Source organism: Myodes glareolus, chromosome 12, assembly GCF_982192425.1.
Source record: "Myodes glareolus chromosome 12, mMyoGla1.1, whole genome shotgun sequence".
Lineage (NCBI taxonomy): Eukaryota > Metazoa > Chordata > Mammalia > Rodentia > Cricetidae > Myodes > Myodes glareolus.
The window spans coordinates 22,107,963-22,126,247 of NC_142037.1; the positions used below are offsets into that span (position 1 = coordinate 22,107,963).

At 48.7% G+C, this 18,285-nt stretch overlaps 1 protein-coding gene across 1 annotated transcript in view; it reads right to left on the bottom strand.

Moving 5' to 3' along the window:
- Positions 1-4,832: 4,832 nt before the first annotated feature.
- The window catches only part of Cryl1 (crystallin lambda 1), a 95,756-nt gene continuing 82,303 nt past the window's right edge, over positions 4,833-18,285 (bottom strand). The window contains exons 6-8 of the mRNA XM_087912122.1: positions 12,963-13,068; positions 5,730-5,836; positions 4,833-5,373 (exon numbers count right to left, since the gene is read on the bottom strand). Coding sequence (XP_087768248.1) covers positions 5,260-5,373; positions 5,730-5,836; positions 12,963-13,068 — 327 coding nt within the window. The 3' untranslated portion in view covers positions 4,833-5,259. The remainder of the gene's footprint in view (positions 5,374-5,729; positions 5,837-12,962; positions 13,069-18,285) is intronic.

Sequence of the window (18,285 nt, forward strand, 5' to 3'; positions counted from 1 at the left end):
ATAAAAATAATATATGCGTGTGCTGAAAGAGTATAAAAAAAAAAACACAGACACAATTAGAACCATCCAGAAGTAAGCAATCTTAACATTTTGAGGCCCTTCCTCTCAGGTGTTTTTTATGAAAATCTCCAGGGTGAAGTGACAGTCTGTTATTCTCAGCTGACAGACAGATCAAGGCCTCACGGGTCTCTGAAGACTGACCCAGCTCTCCTTTCTCTGAAAAATTCCCTTTCTCCCAAGAAGTTCAGGCATTGACAGCTTTTAACACTGGAGAAAGCATCTTTCCATATTAGCTACACTGTCCTGTGCAGACGGAGCCCTGACGTGTGGCAGGGGGATGGCTCCAGTGGTGCTCACCATGTCCAGCAAAGGCCTCATGCACATCACAGGAACTCTGCTCACCTCCTCATGCTCAAACACCAAGGAGCACCGCTTGACACCATCTACGGGTCTCTGTTCCAGGAACACAAAAGAGAGTCTTTGCACTTGTAGGTCTTTTTCAGGTGACCTGCTGATACTCCATACTGTCACATGCATTTGAAGAGCATTTTTATTGAGTATGTCTGTACCCTCAGGGATGCTGCTTTGTAGTTGAAGACCAACTTTATTGAGTATGTCTGTACCCTCAGGGATGTGATTTTGTAGCTTATTTACACACAAGATGATTTGAGCAGCGTCTACAGACGTTTGGGTGTTGTTTTTTAAAGGTAGGGATTATCACACAAAAGAAGTGCAGAGAAAACTCTAAGGAGAACCTGAAAATTCTCATGGGGAGCATGTCTGGAATCCTGCATTTGGAAACGAAAACAGGAGGGTACGTCTAAAACAAAATCAAGCAAATCAAATGCTAAATCCAACTCTCATTTCATACCAAGCCACAACCACTAAGTTCCCCAGAGGCTGGCCAGACTAGGAGGGAGCCAACCAGAACATGCTGAATGTCCACGTTGTTTGAAGACTGAAGCAAGGCTTAGTTAGCAAGGCTTAAGAGACACAAGATGAAGGCAAACTGGTGATGCAGCTTTACCACCCATTCAACTCCTTAGCCGAGGGGCGCCTTCTGGGTACACCAAAAAGGGTGGCTATGAGGAACCACCCCCCAGAATACATTTGTTCTACATATACAACTCGGCCCTCCACCCCTTTCATTTACTCTTTTTCTTTTCTTTTGTGTGTGTGTTCACACCACAGAATACAGTGTGCATGTGGAGGTCGGAGAAGGGTTTGTGGGAGTCAGTTCCCTCCTTCCAACATGCGGGTTCTTGGGATCAGACTCAGGCTGCCAGGCTGAGCAGCGAGTGCCTATACCTGCCGAGTCATTGCACAGGCCCCTTGCTTTGTTTTTATCTATGCAATCAATCTTTAGTCATACTGTCTGCTCTGCTGAGTGACTTGTCTGCTTATGTTCATATTGTGTACTACAATGTAAGGTCTAGCGAGACGGGGCTTTTTTCCTTCCTTCCTTTCTTTTTTTTTTTTTTTTGCCTGTTTTATTCTTTGCTCTGTCTTCAATATTTGAAGTAGGTCTTGGCGTACGACAGATATTCAATATCTGTTAAGTGAATCTACTAAAAATACATTTCCAACAAATGGTGGTGGCTAACATGACGGTCTCGGACATTCATGAGGCCACACCTCGGCTGGATGCAAAGCCACTAGCTCCATCACTGTGTGTGACAGGGCAATGCAGTCTCTGTGAAACAGAGGGTACAAAGCAAGGCCATGCCCAAAACTAGCCTAGTGGTGAAGGCGCCACAGCACAGGACGGCTGCTCCTGTGAGCGCTGGGATTACAGACGTGTGGCTTCTAGAGAGGAAACAAACAAGCCAGGCATGGTGATAACACCTAAAATGCAGTTCCTGGAGGCTGACTTGGGGGGGGGGGGATCAAGAGTTCAAGGCTATCTTAGGCTATGTAGGACCCGGTCTTAAAAGAGCTACAGCAATCTTTTGATCCTCAGGTACAAGCTGAGCAGTAACTGTAGGCACTCCACTGTTAGCGTCCCGACCAGGGCAATCACGTGGAGTCGGTACACGCAGACACTGTGGGTGCCTCGGAAAGACCCTGGGTTCGGAGGGCAGAAAAGGAGGAACTGAGTACATCCATCATGCTGATGGAGATTTATGACTTTGCAACCCCGAGAAAATGATTCAGAAACTAGTCAGGATGATGTCTTATGGGGCAGGTCCTTCGAATTAACTCCCTAATTTTTTTCTGCAACAGTAATTTGAAATAGAGAAATCCAACAATGATGGCCCAGCAGTATTGCCTGGTCATTGCAGACCCCTGTTAGAAAGTGACAAGGGGAACACTTCATCTAACCCCAAACCAGATCTCAGTCTCCTCGCGAGAAAACATCAGAAAAACAGAGGCTGGGATTCTTCGGAAATGTCAAAGCTATGAGATGCAAAGCCAGAGGAGGATGGGCAGGCAGACAATGACGTCCAAAATGGCACCCCATCCTTTGGAACTTTTGACCCAACAGCCCAGGTGGAGGAGAGGATATGAGGAACAAAGGGCGCATCCACTGCCCCTCAAGAGCCACCAGACTCTTTCACAGCAGCCCCCAGCCTGTCAAGCTGGGAGGAGGAGGCCTTCCCGGTGTGGCAGCTCCTCAAATAGGCATGGTTCCTTGTGTTCCTGTGAAGCTGGGTTCGCAATCTCCGCTGCAGTTCCATGTCTGACCAAACCCTGACTCTTGACAGCTGCTTCCAGAACCATCTTCCTCAAGCAGGGTCTATGCTCCCTACCATTTGTTCTCAAGTTTGAACCAATTGCTATTTTCAGCTCTTAGGTGAGGGCCCGTATTTGTATAAATTCCTATCAATTCCTCATTATATGTTGTGATGGCTACAAGACCAGGAAGCCTTCCTGCTACCATATCAGCTCCTCCCTAAGTAACCATAGGATTGATTCCAGGATCCCTATGGGTACCCAAATCCACAGGTGTTCAAGTCCCCTATATAAAACGGCCCCACATTTGCAGAGAATCCACACACGTCCTTCTGCATACTATAAGCCATCCCAAGACGATTCATAACAGCTAATACAATGTAACTGCTGTGGAAGTGGCTGTCACGCTCCATAGCTATGACAATGTAAGGGGAAACGTTTATACATGTTGATTTTCGGAACTTTCTAGAATTCTTTTCCAAATATTTTTGATCCCTATTTGGCTGATTTCCTTAGATTCTGAACCTGCAGATATTTCCAAATGTGCCTGACATTTAGCCGGGAAGACATGACAATAAAAGTTGGAAAATATAATTTAGACATACAATAAAAACCAGTGTTTCCAAATGACACCACCTTCTGTCCCCCTACAGCAATGCTGCCCAGAACAAATGAGAACCCCTAGGCCTCGCTCACATAGTCTCAGGCCCAGCAACCTACATGGCCAGCACTTCCAGGACCCTCATCAATGCCAACAGCCAAGCAGATGACAAGTAGGAGCTACCTGTACCCCATGCCGGGCTAGGTCTCCCTCAGGTGAGTGTTCAGGCCCCATGGCTGGGGACTGCATGGCCTTCAGGACTCAGGAAGGGAGGACACAGCTGCAATTCTGCGCCCAGAACTGAGAAGTGGCTTGAAGGGGGGGGGGTCTTAGCTGCAGGGAGGTGCACCAGGCCCTGCTGCTGGGTGAAGCAATGAGATCAGAAAGGGTGGGGGACTGAGTCACCATAACTGAAGGATTCTCTGAAACACAGAGGAGGCGGCCTTTCAGGGCTCAACACTTCCTTTCCATCTTGCCCCACCAACTTCCCAGTGAAGATGTCAGACACGGGACATCTCCTGCCCTGCCTCTCACTTTCTGACCTCGCACAAGGCGTGTCTAGCGCTTTGCCCAGCAGTGACAGGAAGCTCCTACATTCAGGCATTCCCCCCAATCCATTGCTCCATGGCCTCATACCTTCATAGTAGGCTTGTGTCCAGTCTGGTCCTGTCTGCTATCAGGGTGAACTTGCAAGACCCTGACCTGATCCAGGGCTGGGGAGAGAGAGGTCTAACTATTAGCATGGCCTGGCGGCTCAACCCAGGTTGGTTGGGGCCTCTGCGGAGCTCTCTCCTGGCCACAGAGAGCTGAGCCATTCTAAGCACAGCCTGTTGGGACCTTATGTTCTTCCTCTGCTGGCAGGCACTGGCTGACTCCTGTGGTCCGCTCAGGCTCACAGCCCACCTCCTTTGCAGGGCCTCTCAGTGGTACCATGGTCTTCCATGTGCATGAGCTCTTGGGGCACGCAGCCTGCTGCATGGTGACTTTGATTCACTGTAACCGCAGCTCTTCAGCCTTTCAGTGTGGGCTGAAAACATGGGGTGTGCTGATTAAGACTCACAAGCTAGTGAAAATGACCCAGACCACTGCTTTCCACACAACAGCCTCTACCCTGAGGAAATGCAGCTCCCTACCTCATGACCCTGAAACACTCACCACCCAAAATGGCAAGGCCAGTGCCTTGCAAGAGCTGTTGGGGAGTCCTGTCATGGTATCCAGCAATCAGTCACGTGGAGAGATGCATGCCTCGGTGTTCTCAGAGTGCTCTGGAAGCTTGTGCCAGCAACAGACTTCATGTTGACGGAGGTTCTAGAAACGACTGTTAGAGCTGGTGTCTTTTCAGCTGAACTCTACCACCATCTCATTACTACAGACATCTCTGGGCAGCCCACAATGCTCCTTAAGCACATCTGACCAGAGGACCACAGGGCACTAGCTTGAGAAAGTACTGGCCCAAACTGAAGGACCATTTGCACATTTATGTATCTGTTTGGTTGGTTGGTTGGTGTGTGTGCGTGCGTATGTGTGTAGAAATTGACTGTCCTCATGGAGTCAAGACTTTTATTCAGAATATTATTTATTCAAGCTGAAGGTGATTGCTTCATAATGCAGGGTCACAGGACACTCAGAGGAGGATTAGAAAACGATTACAAAAATTCTTTTGAAGTAGATTAAGATGACAGAAAACTGTAATCACTGCCTGCAAATGCACGTGTAATCACACTGAAAAAGAGGTGAAGATCTTCGGCCTGCTTGCCCAGGTGGCAGGAAATCCACGCCTCAGAGCCAGGCAGCGCAGGGTCAGGCGGGAGTGACCAGAAGACACTTGGTGTCTACAACTGCTCACAGTGAGACACAGGGGAGCAGACCTGGTCTTCAGGACAACGTCGTGGGCTTTTCAATGCCGCACAGGGACTGGATCAAGAGCATCTCATCTTGCTGGACAGAGCTTCCCGGGGAGGAGTGATGGAGGCCTTACAAGAAACCTACTGGGGCTGCTCCTTCTGCTTCAGTTTGGCGAGTCTCTTGAGACAGTCGTCCCTCCACTGTCTTCTGGCAGCTAAGTGTTCGGGATCATCAGGAACCTTCATGCACATGTCCTGGGAGAAGGAAGGAGGAAGAAAAACAGAGAACACATGCAGAGGAAATAATCTGCCAGGAGTGTAATTGTCTCTCCTATTTATGCCAGCTGTTTGGACACCACTTCCAGACACAGAAGCACAAATCCCACAGTTGGTTAACACAAGCTCCAGACCTCCAGAGATCCCCAAGACAAGTCAAAATGAGCTGCCTACCTTAGGCATCCTGGGGACTAGGATGCAACTATGGGCAGTCAGGAAGAACCAAGGGTCAAGACTGCGGCTACTGACAAAGCCCCGCCCACAGACGGCACGGGAGGGAGGTGGGCAGTGTGCACCAGCTTGCATTCCCAGCTTCCCCTGGAAAGTCCACATACCTGGTTAACTTTCTCCGCTGTGGCTCCTGAGAATTCTGGAACAGGCCCGAAAGTCTTGAGGACCCGCTTCATTCCATCACTGTATCTGTCGCAGTAGCTGACGATACCTGAAACGGCATGAAAACAGGAACCCACAGGCCAGCATCAACATTCTGCCGCTCCAAACTGAGACCTGTGCAGAAGGTTCTACCCCAGGAAAAGGGAATCTACAGAGAAGAGGCAGGAGATGAGCAACCTTCTAGCCTGGGCAAGCAGGATCCTCAGGAGTCTATCCTAGCTTTCTAGAAACTAAATTCCTGAAGAGCGCTGGGCCCCTCAGGCCTGCCATGCGTCCCACACCAATGCATCTCGGGGATCCTTGGTCAGTGCCAGTCAGAGATCCTCAGTCAGTACTCTCGGAGGTCCTTGGTCAGTGGATCTCAGGGGTCCTCAGTCAGTGCAACTCAGGGGTCCTCCATCTCAGGGGTCCTCAGTCAGTGCAACTCAGGGGTCCTCCATCTCGGGGGTCCTCGGTCAGTGGTGCTCACACTCTGACATGCAGAAAGCACCCTTTAAACCATGGACTGCTAAGGGTGTGTCCTGTGCTTCAGTGCATTTTTCTCCCTCCTTTTCCCTTTTTCTTTTGCCTCTCACCCCTTTTCTTTCTTTCTGATACAAGAGCTCATGCAGCCCAGGCTACATAGATGACTTGGAATGTATGGTCCCATGACCACATTCAAATTCTGGGACTACAGGCACGTGCTTCCGCTTCCTGTGGAGCTGGGGATCGAGTCAAAGGTTCTATGAATGCTAAATAAGGACATCTTCAGGCTGCTCTCCTTCCCCCACCTTCCTTTTTAGAGACAGAGTTTCATTCTGTGGCCCACGGCCCACAATAGCCTTAAACTCATAGTAATCCTCTTGCCTCAGCCTCCCAAGTGCTGGCACACTACAGGCATGAACCATCATGAATAGCTTCAATTCATTCTCCATGAACCCCAGATGTCAAAACTGGAGTCACTCCCTCCTTATCACACAGTTAAGCCTCAAGGTCAGGTTATACCTTATCAGGTATTTACGAGGTGAGGAGACCCACATTGGGGGTGTTTTCATCCCCTGCTACAGTTCCATAAGGAGGGCTGGAGCGAGGCCTGCCTGAAACCCTGTGCACAAGCTGTCCCAGCCCAGCCAGGCTGATCAGTTTCTCCTCTGCAGGGTTTTGGTGGAGAGGTGAGTGAGAAGGGGCACACAGTCAGCGCGAGCTGCTGCAGGGCTGGGTTGGCTGATTAGCCAAGGAACCCAGGTGAGCTCCAAAGGAAAGCACAAGCCTGGTCTAGCCTGGGCACCTTTCTGAAGTGTAGCCACCTGCCTTAGGGCATTCAGTTTCCACCTCTTCCCCAAAACGCTAAATCTTGGGCTGCAAGAGTAGACACAGGTTAGAGACAAGATAAGCCAGAAGCCAGGCCTGGGACCCCAGAGACCAACGTGTTTATAAGTCCTGGCTGTGCTGATTCTGGCCCATACTTTCCCTCTTTTGTGGTGCTGGACATGAGTTCTACCACTGAGCTAGCCCTTGGGCCCATGCTTAGTCTTCCAGAGCCACAAAGCCTCAGCAGGGGGTTGCTGGAATAAAGTCTAGACACAACTACAATGTATTCATCTGGAGTTGAGGGGAGCAAGAGACACCAGAATGAATATATTTGAAAGATGTTAAATGATCACAAAATACATATATTTGAATAATAAAATAAATATTAAATATTAAAAATAAATGTATTTGAAAGACGTTAAATGATCACAAGTTAGTTCACTTCCATCGTTATGACAAAACTTCTAAGATGTGTGTGTTTAAGATTCGTGTGTCAATAAGGCGGCGAGAATGGCGTCGGGACTGTGCTCATCACCCATGCACACTGCCATCGGCATCGGGACTGTGCTCATCACCCATGCACACTGCCATCGGCATCGGGACTGTGCTCATCACCCATGCACACTGCCATCGGCATCGGGACTGTGCTCATCACTCATGCACACTGCCATCGGCATCAGGACTGTGCTCATCACCCGTGTGCACTGCCATCGGCGTCGGGACTGTGCTCATCACCTGTGTGCACTGCCATCGGCATCGGGACTGTGCTCATCACCCGTGTGCACTGCCATCGGCATCGGGACTGTGCTCATCATTCATGCGCACTGCCATCGGCATCGGGACTGTGCTCATCACCTGTGTGCACTGCCATCAGCGTCGGGACTGTGCTCATCACCCGTGTGCACTGCCATCGGCGTCGGGACTGTGCTCATCACCCATGCACACTGCCGTCAGGACGGCTGGGGCCAAACCTGCCTTAGCCACACCGTGCACGAACCTCACATCTGCGATGTCCCGGCTCCGCCAGGCTGATTGATTTCTCCATTGCTTTGGGCTTGTGGCAAGCAGAACCTCATAGATACAGACAGGAAGAGGCCAGCCTCCCAATAGCCCATCCAAGGGCAGGCACCCCAGTGGTCCAACTTGTTTCTAAACGGACCCTGCCTCTTTTAAATAAATTTATTACATTTGTGTATGTGTGTATGTGTGTGTGTGAGAGAGAGACTGTGTATGTAGGTATTGTGGGAGCTGATTCTCTCCTACTATGTATATTCTGGGAGTCAAATTCAGGTTCTCAGGCTTGGTGGCAATCTCCTTTGCCCAACTCCCCCTCCCTCCTCCCCCCTCCCCTCAACTCCCCATCTTAATGGCTCAGGACTCCACTTCTTAAAGGTCCCATGTTCCTTTCCAAATAACACCATGGGCTGGTCACCAAGCATTCCACACAGAGTCTTTGGGAGACATTTAAGACCCAAACCATCACAGAAGAAAGTGAGAAAATTGATTGTGACTGCATATTTAATTAGTTTATAGTGAAAATAGAGGCCGATCCCTTCTCAGGAGCCAGCTCCATCTCCCCAGCCAGTGTAAGCAGAGCCTGAAAGGATCTGATACACAGGCCACGTTTTCTCTCTGGGTTACTTTACATTCCTTCAACAAATACTCATCTTCCACCACCCTGAAATCATTCCAATCTCACAGAGATGTTCTAGAACTTTCTCTACTGCCTTTTTCAAAACTCCTGAAAATTTTAAGGGCATTTCTCTCTCTCTTTTGCAGATTTTATATTTTCATTTAAAGGATATGAGTGTTTTGCCTGCATGTATGTATGTGTATGCACTATGTGCACGCTTGGTGCATGTGGAGCTTGGAAGAGGAAGTTAGGAATGGCTCTTCCACATCCCTTGGAAAGCTTAACTCCGCAGAAGCTAAATCTAATTGTTTAAAACAAGATTTATTCCTATTTGATGTATATGGGTGTTTTTGGCTGCACATGTGTCTATACCATAGTTGTGAGCCTGCATGTGGCTGCACGTATGTCTGTGGCATGGTTGTAAGCCTCCATGTGGGTGCGCGTGTGTCTATACCGTGGTTGTGAGCCTCCATGTGGCTGCACATGTGTCTGTGCTGTGGTTGTGAGCCTCCATGTGGAAAAAAAATGGAAAGTCTGTGCGAGGGTGAACGGGTAAATCCTGATTGGACATGTTAGCTAAATAATGAATTTTGATTGCTGGACCTTGGTGTTTTGAGTCAGTGGCCAGATTAAGAGAATGGACCTGGGACTTAGCTTTAGGAATGTATTCTAACAGTTTTTAGCAAGGAGAAGGGTAAAAGGCAAAACCTGTTGGTGCCATGTTTGCCATGCTTGGGCCTACTAGAGCCCTTCTTCACCTTCCATGTGGTTTCCCTGTACTTCCGGGTGGCCTCTTTATTGTGCCTGCCCTGGAAGTGGTCGCTATTCCCACTGAACAGATTGGAAAACTAAGGTGCACTGAACCAACTGGCTGATCTACAGATGGGAAAGCCAGAGAGGGGAGCTGGCTGCCCTGCTGGACCTCTATCTCGAGAGCATACACTTCACAAAGGATGCTCTTAGAAAGCAGACGAGAAGGCAAACTTTGTGCCCTACCCTACTGCTTTCCTATGTAATCAGAATCTCTCAAAGACAATTCTCCCTTCCCCTAAGCAGCTTCTCAAGGCACCTCTGCCCAAGGCCTTCCCACTTCTCTGAGTTTCTCAGCAAACTGTAACTGATTTTTTTTGTTTCAGATACTAACTAGCCAAAGCCTGCAAACACTTTCCCTGGAATTCTGGGAAATCCTACTCATTCTCGGACTCTCCTGTCCCCTTCTGCCATGCTGCTGCTTCCAGCCTCGTTCTGAGGCTGCCTGCTTTCCCAGACCCAAACTCAAAAGGCAAGCCCTCCTGAGGCTGCCTGCTTTCCCAGACCCAAACTCAAAAGGCAAGCCCTCCTCCTCCCGTCCCTCCTCCCTGCCCTAGTGTTTCTTGCCGACTCAAATACAACTTCCTCAAGCTTTAAACATAAATACATAAACCTAAAGTGTCTGCACTTGCTTTAGAAAAATGGTAGCTTTTAAGGCCCAAAACTCCTGTAAGTCCAAGACTGACTTATGAAAACCACGTCAGCAAAACAGGGAACTTCCTCCCCTCCCCAGTCTTGACATACTCCGGGTGTCACCCGAGAATAAGGGCCATTGGTTCACAGCCAGATCTCATAACTTCCTAGCTCTGGGCTTCGGAACACTCAGAACTTGAAAACTACATCCGACCCCTATTATCATATTTAGCCAATTAAGCTTTCTTATCGTACCAGTTTTGTTTGAAAAATTGTCGTGGCCTCCTTCCTGTCTGCCACCCCACTGAGCCTCGAGTGTCTGGTGTCACTGCTTCTGTGTCTGTTTCAGATTCAAAGCTTCTCAGTTCCCTCCTATCAATTTCTCAGAATACCTGAACTATCTTAGTTCTCTCAAGAGAAGAGAAACACGGCGGTTATCAGACAGTGTCCGTGCCCATTTCAATGCTTGGCTGTGCTCCCCACTCATAAGGGCTGGCTGGAAAGGCATCTGGAATGATCCAAGACCATCCCGACAGTACTTCAGAACTCTATGGAGTCGCCTTTGGTGCTTTCTTCTCACGTTCAATGGTTATCCTCCCACACAAGGCACAGGAGAGGCGCCCCTCTTCCTGTAAGAAAGTCTCCGTTCTCGCACTTGTATTGCAGGGCCTGTGTAGTGGGTCCACTCTGCAAATCATACATCCGCCTGCCGTAAGCAGGGCCGGGTCTGGGAAAACTGCCTTGACTGTTGGCTGGGGAGTACAGCTCATTAACTAAAACATCATGGGCTCAAAGGACAAAAGTCAGATCTGAGAGGCCAACAGCGCCAACCCATCACACGACAGGCATTTCCTCTCGACGTCTACCCATGCCACCTTAATTCACCCAGGGCGTGAGCCCTCCCTTCCCAGGACACTAGCACCAGTTACTAGAAAGTTTTTTTTCTGTCACATCAGTCACACACTGAACATAAACCTGTCTGCCTGCCAGTCCCAGTCTTTTGTTCTGGCTCCACCCACTCAAAAAACAGGCAGGGTGTGGTGATGCACTCTTATAAACACTGAGAAAGCTGAGGCAGGAGGATTACTTGATGTTTGAGATCAGCTTGGGTGACATAGGAAGCATCAGGAGAGCTGGAATTAGAGTGGAACCCTGTCTCCAAACAAAACAAAACGATGGGAACACATTTATACCCTCTCTGACCCTCCCCCCAGGAAATCTGTTTTGTAGCATGAATTCTAATAGGTATTAATAACAAAAACCCAGAGTCAGATATTAGGGGGTGAAAGCTGAAGGATCAGACAAGCAGTACAGACAGTCACGAGAGAGACCTTTTACCTCTACCAATGCTCAGACCAAAGGGGCGATCCTGTCCCCAGGCTGCTCCTCAGACTGCCCTGAGCTCCTGTCTCCTCCTGCCGTACATTCCTCTCTCCACCCAGCCATATCACTCCTGTCTCCACCTCCCTAGTGCTGGGATCAAAGGTGTGGGATCCCAAGTGCTGGGATCACCTTTGTGTGAGCTCTGTTTCTCTTTTAGACAGATTCAATCTTGTATAACCCAGGGTGGACTTGAACTCACAGAGATCTGTCTGCCTGTCTCCTGAGTGCTGGGATTAAAGGTGTGCGCCACCACTGCCTGGCCTCCAGTGGTTTAGCTCTGCACTCTGATCCTTAGGCAAGCTTTATTTGTTAAAATGCAAACAAAATATCACTATGCTCTTTTCTCAATATCTCTTGAGACATATAGTCTTGATCTACAGATTCCTTTTATCTTTCTAAGTTTCTTTTACCACTTAGTGAGGACCCTGTTAAAGTGTCATACGGTAATTAGATATGTTTACAGCAACAGGGCAGTAAAAAGGTAATAAAAGTTACTTGAGGCTCAGTGGATAAATGCTTGCCTAGCATGTAGACGGCTCTAGGTTTGATCCCCAGCAACACACACACAAAGAAAAGCAAAACCCATAAACAACATTTCCTATTGTGCCAGATATGGCTCGTGCCTATGATCCCAGCATGCAACAGGAGAATCGTGCCTCTATGGCTAGCCAGGGCTATGTAGTGAGACTTCACCCAGGACCAAAAAAAACGTTACAATTTACTATTATTTTAATACCAAAAGATAGCTAACGTGTAGGTAGCATCTTCTCAGATTTTGGTGTATCACTGCATTGGTGTGTTTTAAGTTGGTATCAGCGGATCGTCTTTGGATCATTTAACTGGAACTACCAGGTCACACCGATTCCCTTCCAGACAGGGATCTGACCTGCTCCACCTTGCCAGGCCCGTCCCATGAAGCATCTGGCTTGTGACTCCTGGCCTTGGGGAAGGCGATCCTGGCACTCTACAGAAGCGGGCGCCCACAGGCACTCATGCATGGGCAGAGGACAATTGCATCACTGGGCACTACTCGGCATTGCCTCTCATCTCTGTTCTCTGTCTTGCCTCTGCAATTCATTTCAACACTGCAGAGAAGCCGCAACCTCTCTTCCCTCAAGCAACAAGACGCACGGCAAGGCCCCCAGCACAACAAGGCCCCCAGCACGGCACTTCCTTTTTTTCCTTTTTGATTCCACCAAGGACTCCCTGTGGTCCAGACCCCTGGGCTTTAGAGACCCCATGTGGACTCACATGTCAGTCCACGGTGCTCTGTGCCTCAGCCCTGTCTGAGTTCCTAGGGTTACTCAGAGTCCTTCTAGATACTGCCATTACCACGTTGTTTACAAAGAAACAGCACAGGCTGGCAGATAAGAAAGCTCACAGAAACATTTAACGCCACAGAGCCCCATCGCTGTCCCAGGCATACCTTCAGCATTGAGGTGCATAGTCTCCAAGGGTCCAATGAATGCGTACCGCAAGCCCAGCCCATCTGACATGACCAGGTCCAGGTCATTAGGAGACACTATTCCTTCCTACATGGGGAGAAGGCAGTGACACACAGTTGAGTTCTTTAGAAAGGCAATTTTGTTAACATTGCTTGTCCTAACTTCTTGAGGGCAGTATTCCCCGTCCCCCCCCCCAAAAAAAACCCACTTGTCAATGCACTTTAATATTTTAATGGAATTTTGTACAGTCAAGCTCTCCTGTGTGGGGGTTCCTGAAAAAGGAGTTTTTATGGCACAGGTGCTGAGCCCTGCAATCAGTCTGTACCCCTTCTTCTCCTCATGAGCCCCACGTATCTCCTGCAGCTTTGGAGACAGTGAAGATAAAGTAGACCCAAGTGAAGGCGTGGGGGGAGGTTCTGGATGTTTGATCAGGAATGGGAGCACGTTTAAACACCCCAAAGAATGGGAAGTGGACCGCAGGCTTCACCTGCCTGCAAGTCGGGCCTTGTTCAGCTTTTAATGAGTTTGTGGGAAAGGCCATTCTTTGATGAAACACGGTTTAGGATAGGTTTGTTTGCTGAGGTGGGGCCCTAGAAGTTTCTGCAGATGTGAATTGCCAAGCAAGAGAAAAGTTGTGCTTAGCCATACCTGAAGCCATGCACAGCCAATTGGTGTGCATGGCTTCAGGTATGGGGCTGAATTCATCGTGGTGGCGGTGTATTCTGGCGACTCACTGCAGGTCCACTCCCTGCTGAGGACCTCTGTATCCCAAGCATCCCAACTCTCTGGAGGGTGGATATGAGGAAAGAGAAACAAGTCCCCCAAATTCCTGCTGGCCAGACTGGCAGCACCCCTGCGGATCCTGCCACTCGGGGACCCCTTGCTGAGCAGTTTCTTTCAGAGAGGGCCCTCCAGGCTTGATATCTGTAAGGCCACCAACCATGCCACCTCTCCCATGAGCAGCCCTGGGAGGCCCCGGTCAGCCCGCAGCTGGAGGACAGAGATCTTATCCAGATATATTCATACATAGTCAGCCTGTGCACCTTGCTCCTAGTGACAAGCTTAGGCAAGCAGTCCAGCAGACATGCCACCTCAGTCTGGTTGAGATCTTTCCCTGAAAGGAAAAGATCTGTCTAACATCTTTCTTAAAAGAATAAGCCTTGCCAACCTAAAGGAGGTGTCTGAGATGTCATCACGGTCCTCAGGGTTCCCCTGGGATTTGGGCATCAGAGGCTGAAGAGCCCCCTGCTGGCCTGGCCAGTGGGCACTTACCACTTCCCAGACTCCAAGGGTAACAAGACTTAGAGCAGCTGGGAAAGGGGATTTGCAGTAGTACCTCCCCACCACTGCTACTGTACCCCAACGAATGAAAGAGATACAGGGAGTCTTGGGTCTATGTGTGCTTGGATGACCCCAGGTCAATTGAGGGAGAGGACAGAGTTGCAGAATCAAGATGAAGATGGAGCCCACCATCCTAGAGCGACAAGCATAAGTCAGGTCTGACTAAGCAACTCAACTTCAGAGAACCACTTTCCATGGAGCACGTGAGACACGAATACAGAAAGATGTATGTGCTCAAGATGCACACACAGTGCGGAGACCCATGATAAAGCAAGGCCTGGCACCAGCTCACTGTCTTCCTAAAGACAGACACCCACTTTCTGTAATACCAAGTCCTGGCTTCTGAGACTGGCCCTCTGTTTACGCCCCTCAGCAACGGAGTTTGCCTTTTTGCACACTTCGCGTCAAGTGGATGCATACACAGTATGCGTTCTCACGTGACTTGATTCTGTTCCTCAATATCACGTTTCTGAGATGCACACAGGGGCGGGGCACACAGGGGAGGGGCACACAGGGATGGGGCACACAGGGATGGGGTGAGGCTTACCTTTCTACCTTGCACAGCCCTGGGATCTATTCACTGTGCCACAAAAATAAAAATAAAGATGTATGTATTCTATATGTGCCTGTAGTTTGTCTGTTCTTGTTTATTCTAGGGTACAACAACAAGGCGACAAAGAATATTCTGGAACACAGCCCCAGCCTATGTCTGAGAACAACTGTTGGGACCATGTTCCATCTTCTGCTTTATTAGGCAATGTGTTCTGCTCCCCAGAGCATTGCATCATGCTCATGGCCGCAGGCACCAGCACTGTGTGCAGGGGTTTTCATCACTGATTGCCTTCCAAAGACAGGGTACCATGATGTATGCAAACCCTGCTGACCTGGTCGGGCACTGCGGAGTCACCCTGGGTCTCTGCTACTACTAACCTCCCTACCGTGTGTTTATTTGGACTGCACAGAAGTTCATCCAAATGCTGACAAGGGTCGCTTCCTTTCGTTCTCAAAACAAAGGGATAGGAAGGGAGGGCGCTGAGAGGCAAGAATCCACAGAAAGCCCATGGTGATGTCCAGAACCATCTAGAAGATCATCTGATGTGGAGTTGTCCTTCCCAGCTGCTTCTTCCTACCTGGCCAGCTCTTGCTCGCCTACCGGCCTGAAGTGAGATTCGGGTTCCTGTACTCTTTGGACCATGGAATGTAGTGAGAGGCAGAGTCTGAAGACCCTCCTTCAACCTAGAATTTCAGTTCAGCATTCCAAAATGCCTGATGTATTCATGTTAGCCTCCAAACTGTGACAGATACAAACACTGAAACCACCGTATGCTCACTACAGTGGATTTAGTACTTTTAGAGTTGACTTTAAAAGAATTTTAAACACTCAAACGATGAGCTACCCAGATTAGCTAACTTTTTTCCCCTTTCTTTCCTTTTTGTTGGAAATGGAAGGAACCCGGGCCTCAGAGGTGCCAGGCAAGTGCCCTACCAATCCCCAACAGCTTGCCTTTCTTTCTGGTGTCGTCTGGAGGAAAACAATCTAACAATCTATTCTCCTCATTCCTTCCCCCCACAGGACAGACAGAAAAGGGAAGAAGGTTTTATTATCTTCACTTCTGCAGTTCTTTCTGCCCTGTGTGGACTATTCAACGGGATTCCTCCAGCCTGTGTTTCTACCAAGAAGCTAATCTAGAGGAGGAAGACATGCACGGGTCCTCGGCTTTGCTCCTGAGCTCCTTCCCACCCTGACTGTATAATACTGGCCTGATGGTCTGTATAACACATGTCCTCATGGCAGAGGGCGAAGGAACGAGCACTGACAGGCGACTCCTGGAACCCAGATGGAGCCCAGCACACTGGATGGAACATGGAACCCGATGCCAACCCAGCTTAATGCTTATCAGAATAGCTATCGGCACTTCCTCCATTTTGTGGCAAAATTCTCAAGACACACGTACAAAGGACAGTCCCAGGAGGCTAGAAGAGTCCTAAAAGCTCACACAGAGCAGCGAACACTGCCATCACTGTTCGTTCAAAGCCTGGCTTTTGTACCGCATTCCAAGAAACCTCGGGGTGAGAAGGGCCCAGACACCGTGGTAAGGAATCCCCTTTCAGTGGGAAACTTCTGGCCTTGCCTCTCTTTAAGATCTGGGACTTACCACAATTTCCACTGATGCATGTGGACTAGGAGGGGCCAGACAGTAAACAGAGAAGCAAGAAAATGTGAGGCAGTGGATGAAGTGTTTGGTCACTCTGACACACATTTTAAGCATAATTAAAGGTTTGGAGGTGTACCAGATAGAATTCTATTAGTGGAGACACACAGAAACTCTCTCACGCTCTCTCCCTCCCTCTCTCTCTTATTTCCTCTCTCTCTCTTCTCCCTCGGTGTCTACAGAAAACTTGTTACAGAATATCACACCTCCCCTTACCAAAATTCACAGATACTGAAGTCCTACAAATAAAACGGAATGGAATTGTCCTAAAGCCTATGCACACCTTCCCATAGACTTTAACTCAGCACTTGGTGACTTACAACACCTAACACAGCATAAACACTATGCAATAATTTGGTCCAACATGATCACTCAGTGGGTGAAGGTGCTTGTGGTCAAACCTGGTAACCTGAGTTCAATCCTTGGGTCTCGTGCAGTAGGAGAGAACCAATTCCTGCAAGATGTTGTCTGACCTCCATATCTGTGCATGAATGCACTCACCCACATGCACTCAATAAATAAATAAATAAATAAATGTAATTTAAAACTTGCAATAATATCTTGTTTAGAGAACAAAGAATGAAACTCTGTACATGTTCAGTTTTTAAAAATATCTTCAACCTGTAGTTCCTTGAACCTGCAGAGGGAGAACTCAGACACAGAGAGCTCACTGCAGACACACACGTATAGAGATTTAGTACCAAGGAGTTGGCTTATGTGACTGTGGGTTGGGGCCGGCATGGCACACAATATTTGATGACTAATTTCCGTGACCGCCGCCACGTTAGGTCACCAGCTGCACACACTAATCTTCCCTTCTACTTGATCATCCACCCTTCTCTCTTCTTATATATGGCTGCTTGCCCTCATTTTCCCTTTGTCTTTCTCATTTTAATCTTGGCCACCTCCCCTTGTCTACTTTTTAAAAATAAACTCCCAGTTCTGTTCTTCCATTTTTGCCCTGCTGATTCCTCCCCACATGGTTCTGAGTTGTCAAGCATCTCTGAGCAAACAGTCCTTACTTGGCCACCACGGTCACCTCCAGGAACCCAGCCTAGCTACCAGCCATGCAGATAAGGTTCTCCACGAGTTCCTCCCCCGCCCAGCCGTCAACCAAAACTGTCAGGGTGTGAGCTCAGTGTCTTAATTGAGAAACAACAGAAAAGCGAAGGGTAAAGAGTAGGAAGAGGTTGTATTGTGAGTGAGTTCCAGACTGTGATGTGCATAATAAGACTCAGGGCTCTGCCATCTTCAGTCACCTATGAGGGACAGGAAGGAAAATAGATTTGTTTTGATATATCCAGCCACTGGGAGGGGGTTACAGATCAAGAGGTCACTTCAGTCCCTAGTATATGGAACAACCCTGAGCTTCAGCAGTTTGTCTCCCATCGTACTCCCAGGTAGGTTGGCTAAGACACCAACAGGTACAGACTTAACTCCAGCAGGAACCAAGTTTAGGGCTGTCCCTCTTGGAGACACTCATTCCTGGAGCCCTTACAGATGGTCCAGAAACAGAGAGTTTCATTTGGATCTGGGGGTTGAAACTGAGAACTGATTGGGCACCGAGTTTACTGGTTTACTGGTCTTGTAAACTGAGGACTGGCACAAGGCAGGTCTCACAGGAAATGAGATAGGACCACGGCTTAGTTCTCTCTACTGGTAGAGCCTTATACACTGGTTTTTTATTTTCTTCTCCACACATCGCTGCTCTTCTCTGCACCACAAACGTGATGCAGAGAGGAAGGGATGC